The 7,500-nt window shown below is 39.9% G+C and overlaps 1 protein-coding gene across 2 annotated transcripts in view; it reads right to left on the bottom strand.

Annotated features, from left to right (window-relative positions):
• Positions 1-624: 624 nt before the first annotated feature.
• LOC138054379 (protocadherin Fat 4-like) overlaps positions 625-7,500 on the bottom strand; it is a 38,185-nt gene continuing 31,309 nt past the window's right edge. The window contains exons 15-17 of one of the 2 annotated variants that reach the window (XM_068900825.1): positions 6,712-7,091; positions 4,015-4,209; positions 625-3,236 (exon numbers count right to left, since the gene is read on the bottom strand). In XM_068900825.1, coding sequence (XP_068756926.1) covers positions 2,622-3,236; positions 4,015-4,209; positions 6,712-7,091 — 1,190 coding nt within the window. In that variant the 3' untranslated portion in view covers positions 625-2,621. Of the gene's footprint in view, positions 3,237-4,014; positions 4,213-6,711; positions 7,092-7,500 lie in introns of both variants that reach the window. The other variant, XM_068900824.1, reaches the window with a different exon arrangement.

Genomic DNA, 7,500 nt, shown 5'->3' with positions numbered 1-7,500 from the left:
GTTTTGTGTAAGAGATTAGGCTCCGATTGAGAAGCAATCTAAAAACTCGTGCCTTGTGTTTCATCAGGAACAATAAAAGCACCATCCCTTCCTCGTGTTTGGTACCCTGATGAAATACTCGCACTCGTTTTTGAAATCAACGGTCACTTAAAACGCTTCCCTCGAATTCTTAGATTTTGCCGCGCTTCCTTTTTTGCAGACAGTTTCTACGTACATACCCGCTTTAATATATCTACTTTTTATACCTATTATTCTTCGCGTTAGTGTGTGCGGTTTGTCTAGGGTAATTGGTAGGGAGCGAAAGCACGCGCGTTTTTGAGACGCGAATTCATCGTTAACTGATTCTAGGGGAAATCTATTTTCCCACTTTCTTCTGTCCAAGACTATAGCTTTTCTATACAGCAAGCATATTGTTTACATTTGCACAAAATTTAATGAAGGGTGGCCTTGTTTCCGTTTTCAATAAAACACTACTCGCCACTTTCTTCCTGTTTTACCGCTTAGCGTTGCTGTATATTTCCAATATTAATATGAGACTTTCTCTACGCAGGAGCGCAAGCGACAGACAAGAGAAATCCACATACTCAGAAGCTTAATTCATTTGATCTTTTGAGTGAAAGGTTATTTGTTACATTTCACGAATTTTATTTCACCTTCCAGACCTTACGGAAAGAAAAGTTCCGTACAAAACCTATGTACAAATGTGAAATACCTCTAAAAAAGCATTTAAAAATGAAACTGGTAAAGTATGTACAATTGTAAAATTGCTTTCTAGGACAAAACACCTCTCAAGTGAGAGTTGGATGTTCGTGTCACAAAAAATGTTCTCCGCTTCATTGAGACCAATGAAACATCGTGCAAACGTGGTATTGCATGTCGACATTGTACACTTTCTAACAATTATTTTGCTGCACGTACAATTGCTTTTATAAAAATAATAAAACTATAACCTCCTGGCATGTCTATTGATCACTTTCATAGCGACCACCTTTAAAATTTTTTGTATTTAAGTTAATTAGACCTACTGGCCCCATTTGAAACAAATATTCTCTTGAAACTTGCTCGTCATAGCAAGGCTAGAAAGGTCTGTTAACATTAATACAAAAGAATATTTTATTTAGCCACCATTATGAAAAAGATCTATGAGTCAGCTGTACGAACTAACCATCAAGAAAGGATGAGGAAAGAGAGATGTCCCCTCCCCCCCATCATACATGGGCCTCTTCCAACGAAACTTTTTTAAAATCTAATTTTAGCGCACGGTTTAGAATACGCAGATATTTTTAGAGAGGCTCCTGATTGGCCAGTTGTGATGACGTAATTAACATTTAAATATGCGCGGGTTGATCAGCTTGTGAACAAAAATGGCCTCTGTAGTGGGGGGGTCACGTTCATTCTAAAAACTTTAAAAGTTTTAATCGGCGTAAAGGAAAATGGTTGTGGCAATGCAAAGCAGAAAACGATGAAATACTCCACCGGTCCTGATCATCTTACCGCGCGACACTGAGAATGAGAACATTAAGCGAGTTTCAATCGAGTGTCGTAAAACCAAAACAATTACTTAGGCCAATCAAAAGGAACGGACACAATCGAGTAGACCAATCAAAACTCGAAGTACTTACACGTAGCCGACAGAAAGCACGGGAAAATGTGCACGCGCGAGCCACGATTGGTTTTGGTTTCACTTCTGATTGGTTGAAAAAATGGCGCGAGAACTTTGAACCAATCACTGAGCGAAGTAATCCAACACCAAAGCAATTCGCTAATTACTTTCGACACTCAATTGAAAACCGCTTTAAAATAGCTTTGCGAAACTAAAATAGATTGTAAAAAACTGTGGATTGGGCATTTGAATCCGCTCTCGTATCTCATCCTCTCCTGCTTCCATTTGATCTTAAAAAGTGCGCGATTTGACGTTTTGGTCGTTAGCTATAATCAGCACTAGGCAATGTTTTTCATTAAATAATGGACAAATCATCTGAGAACTTTAAAAGCCTCTATCTGAAATATACATGCTAGATTTTTGAAAAAACGACGGTGCAATGAATCGAAGTAAAAAATAAACTTTCTATCCGAGAGAAGATGATAAGAACAGCCTTGCTATGAAGCTTTGCAAAAATAGCATAAAAAGATTTTGGAAAAGAATGTGTCCTTATCCACGGTGGTATGATGACGTACAGAGATTTCGCCACCAAATTGGGTTATGACAAACCTGACATTCGTAAGTAACAAAAGAAAACTGTCGCTCGAAATCCAAGATGACGGCTAATTTCAATCCCAAATGCAAATAAAATAAAATAAATAAGAGACGACCTCGTTATGAAACTTTGCAAAAATAACAAAAATATTTTGGAAAAGAATGTGCTCTTATTCACGGTGGTATGCTGACGTACAGAGATTTCGCCGCCAAATTGGATTATGACGAACCTCACATTCGCAACTATCAAAAGAGAACTGTCGCTCGAAGTCCAAGATGACGGCTAATTTAAATACCAAATGCAAATAAAATAAAATAAAATAAAATAAAACAAAAAAAAAATGAAATAAAATAAGTAAAAGACAGTCGTAGCGTAAAATTAAGAAAAACGCTTTAACGACAAACAAAACAATCTATATCATCCTTAAGCGTTAAAGTTCCCGAAGTTTAGCGATTCATAATGATCGTTCTGCTCACGTATCCCGAGTGACTCCGACGATGCTTCGTTAATTCTTCGGGGAGGTATCGGAGGCAAGCGAGGCTGGACATCTGGAATTGTTGAATAAAGCCCGTTGTCTGGGGCTCTTGTATCTCTTGTACTGTCGCCGCCGCCGCCACGTCCATTGTAAAAAGGATTTTCAAACGAAGGAGGAACTTCACCCATTTTCAAAGACTGCAATTCGAGTTCTCTGTTCTCCTTTCCAGTGTTCCACTGTCTTTTCAATTTCTTGGGTCGAGGAACACTGGAAGCACAAACCACAGCACTTGCCCCCTTCATGTGAGCATCCAATTCTTGCTCAGCCACTACGACCTCGTTTCCCTGGAGTTCATCTCCCTTCACCCCCAGGGATACCCCCGAAGAAGAAGACCTTGCATAACACGGGTTCATCGCACCCCCAAAAGCACAGTCCTTAGGTTCCAAGTAAGGATTCTCTTCTTTGTTTCGTTCTTTTGATGCCACAATATCATCCTCTTTGGACAAATTGACTGACTTTGCCTTGCGGTTGTCGGCAGAGCTATATATCGGATTTTCAGACACCTAACAATAACAATGAGTTAAAGACAACGTAAACACGAGTTTCTTCACGAGTATTCTCAACAACAACCTGTGATTGACCGACTCCTAGTTGGCTCCATAGCCGATCAGATGGCAGAGCAGTGCAGTTCGAGTCCCAGACTTTCTTAGAAACTGTTTCAGTTGCTCTCTCAAATGTGATGGTCATTTTCGCTTAGAATAGTCCCAAACATAAGCGGAATCAAAAGGATGAAGGTGTGATATAAACAATACATAAATGTAAGCTTTAGTTTCTTGACAAACTGATTCTGTGTTGAACAGGACAAAGTAAAAAAAAATTGATATAAACTCACTGGTTGACATTTGGAGCAGCAGCCTTCTTTCAAAACAAACCCGACAAATTAGCGTCGGCATTTATAAAACGATAAGGCTCACCTTAAAACGACCCAAGCCGAATAACTTCTTCTAAAGTCGTGAAAAACTCGGTTTGCTTTCGAGCAACTTTTTTCAATGGACATGAATACTAAGTAAAAATTCACCGCGTAATTATTGGTAAGCTTTGGAAAAAGAATCACAGGGTTCTTCCCTCGTACAATGCGGCTTTGCCGCACTGTGTTTGTAGATGGGTGTCTTTCGTTGTTATTTATTTTGTCCCTCTTAACTTAACTTTTTGGCGCTTGTGAATGTCTGTTTTTTTACACACAGTTAAGCCGAAATTACTTTCAACGCTCCTCCGTTACAAAAAACTGTGAAAAAGAACACTTTTACTGATCGATCCAGTGACATGCGACCTGTAACTAACCTTGAAATCATTTCTTTTGACGACCGAAGTGGGATCCAAATTACGTTGTAAAAGGCTGTCTGATTGTTTCCTTAGTTTCTCGGTCCAGAATCTGTTCGGTGATGCTGATGTCACTACATCATTTACATCAACATACAGCTCATTGTTGAAGTCTATATCCTCTGTGTCTGCGCGGTAGTTAACTTCCCTTTGTTCCTGCTGTGAAGACAATAAATCCTTGATGACGCAAGTGATCCTCGGTGTTAATGAACGCAATTTCCAAATTTCAGTTCACAGTGCATCGTTACGAGTTGCAACAATTAGTCTTCTGACCAGACAAACATCATGTACCGCGTATTCATAAATGGCGGCAATTAATTACTCCTTTGTCCTTGTGCTAAAAGGACCAACTAGCCTCGTTTGCATGGACAAAAGAAATTCTAACTTTAGAGCTAGGCTAGTCGGTCTCATTAGCACGAAGAAAAAAGAAGAAACTTATGAATACGGTCTATAGCATATCTGCTTAACCACCTGGGCCCGGTTCCTCGAAAGCCGATTAACTTAATCCAGGATTAGCGTAAACGTTTGTTTCACGTTTTCAACTTTTTGATGAAAGTTTCTTTTGCTTACTTTTGTTTTTCAAGATTGACGTCTTCTCATGTAAAGTTCTGCCGAAAATCTGGGTTGAACAGCATTTGGGAGTAGAGAAATGAACTGCTTGGTTTATTTTTAATCTGGGATTAGCGTTAATCGACTTTTAAGGAACTGGGCCCTGGGCCCGGTTGTTCAAAAGCCGAATAACGCTAATCCCAGATTAAAAATTAAGCAAGGAGTTTATTTCTCTATTCACAAATGCTGTTCAACGCTGATATTCGGCAAAACTTTACATTAGAAGAAGTCAATCCTGAACAACAAAAATAAGCAAAAGAAACTTTCACCAAAAAGTTGGAAACATGAAACAAAATTTAACGCTAATCCTGGATTAAGTTAACCCGCTTTCGAACAACCGGGCACTGGTTGCGTTGCATACTGAACCCGCGCCCGCAGTGCGCACGGCAGTCAAAAACTGTGCTACCCTGTCAATCCTTTGCCCTTTCACCGGAACATTTCTGTGCGTTAACGACGTTGTTGTCGATCTACCCTGTCGAAAGGACGCCATCAAAGCCTTTTTTCTCGAAGTTAACACAAATAAATACACTATCAATACAGTTTTGACGTCTTCTTACACTTGATTCGAAAATACCACACTGGATTCGTCTTAAAATAGTTAGAAAAAGCACAAGTAAGAGCCAAAACACAACAGCTGACGTTCGAATCGCTGCTCGCTGGCAAACCAGTTTTGGCACCAAAGCTCGATGACCAAAAAGTTGCCAAGAAATCTTTTAAATGGGTTTCTGGCCCTTTAATTGCAAACAATTGACGTGACGTCGGATAGCACAGTTTTTCCCGCTCGCTCAATTCTGATTGGTCAATTCAAATCTCAATATCTCTCGCAGTATGCATGATGCAATGTGAACCTAAAATTACCAATTTCTTGAATTACGTCCTCCGTGTATTTTTTCTTGGTTAATAATATACACGAAAACAATTCAGTGCGTTGATTGGTTGAGAGTACGTTGATTAATCCCAAAAAGAGTGCAGAAAAGTGAAATAGTACAGAAACTTGAAATTAGTGCAATAAAGGTGAAATTGTTGCATTGATAGCCAATCAAATGAGCCCTGGATGGCGCATTTTTCCGTGCAATTTGGAATAAAGAAATAATTTTTTTTCAAAGACGCACAAAATTGATCGAGACCGTAGGGCGAGTGCAATTTGTAGTCTGAGAAAAAAATTACAAGTGCTTATTTATTCCAAATTGCACTCTAAATCCTGCGATTACGCATACATATACGCACTTGTGATGTGAGAGAGATTAAGCATCACAAGTTTACGGCACAAACGACGCACTATGATTTGCATTTTGCCAATAAGGGAGGAAACTCGTTTGATATCAGCTAATTTCAGTCCTGTTAGCAGCAGGTATCAAGAAACTTCTCAAAAGAGATAGACGACTTAAAAAACAAGAAATTTCTCACTTTTATGGCAAACAGCCTGCCGTTTCCCGTTTTACGTAAACGCAACGGTAAATCTCTCCAAAAACAGACACTGGGTGTTGATTGGCTAAAAGCCACAACAGTTACCGCAAAAGTGTTTCCAAATATAGACTCCGAAAAAACGATCACTCCAAGGAAAGATGTGAAAGTTGTGCGCTCCATGTCATGAACTCAGCTCCTGCTGCTGGCCAGTATATTACAGGCGATTGTTGGGTAGTTTATAACGCCTTTTACGTCACGTACCCATTGTGGTTTTTGTCATGTTTTGTGGAGTACGATCTATTCCAAGTTACAAGGAAATTGAGGGTTCGGCGGAACTGTAAGCTTGATTGATCCCGATAAGTTTTTCTCTCAGCTTCTCGTTTTGAGATTGTAAGACCGAAGTAAAATTGGTCCTTATGTAGAGAAGGTGAATGTTAAGCCCATAAAAAACGAATAAAGAGATAGGTTTATCATTGATGACTCGGAGATACTACCTCGAGCCACTAACAGCTCAATCGTAAAGCATCTAAGCAAATAATCGAATCATCGGAGGACACTGGTTCGACATTTGTTCGGGGCACTCGGGTATTTTCCGTGTGTCCCCGAGTCATTATTGATAAATTATTGATTACTTTCATTTACCCTTTCTCTCTTGTACTTCCTTCTGTAGTAAAAGATTGCGCCTAAAAGAAGAGCAATCAACACTAAAACCACGACTACAGCGATGCCTGTCACTTCCCCAGCACCCAGGCCCTCTGGCTTCTCCTGTGACGGTCCAACGAAGATTTTTTCCGTTTGACCACAGGGTAACCCAACAACTTTTAGTATGTCACAGTTTTCCACGCACTTGAATGGAGTTGAGGAAAGCATGGCGCACACTTGAGAGGCCAGGAGAGGAAAGAAGTCATTCCTTGCGTCGAGTGCCGTAAGGATGATCAAAGTCTCACCGGGCGGAATTTTCGCAGTACGAAGAACTTCAACGTAGAAGAAACTTGAAAGTGCTCGTTTCTTCCTGGTTGAGACTGGAAAAGAAGATGACAATGAATAAAGAACTTAAATGTAAATTATCAATTGTTGGTCTGTTGGCACTTTTCCTTTATTTCTCTCACCTCATTCTTGGGTTTTAGAGGTTTGCCAAACATGGTAACCGCAATAAGCTACGAGAGATCGTGATGTTTTACTCTAGTCCGATGAAAAGAGAACGACATCGGAAACAAAATGCCTCTCGCCGTAGAGATGCCTTGTCGTCGATCGTTTTTCCGTTCGCTTAGCGTAAAAGAAGAATGAAGCTGCTCGAAGTTAGGTCATTTAAACAAACTCCAGCTCAGACCATGGTTTTCAATAATCGTTTTACCTTCAGAATTTTCTAGACGTGTGTTGTGAAGTCCCTCCTCCCACCTTCCCACCTTTTCCTTCAAAATAAATCAACTG

This window comes from Montipora capricornis, chromosome 6, assembly GCF_036669925.1.
Source record: "Montipora capricornis isolate CH-2021 chromosome 6, ASM3666992v2, whole genome shotgun sequence".
Lineage (NCBI taxonomy): Eukaryota > Metazoa > Cnidaria > Anthozoa > Scleractinia > Acroporidae > Montipora > Montipora capricornis.
This window is presented reverse-complemented; position numbering and strand designations above follow the sequence as displayed.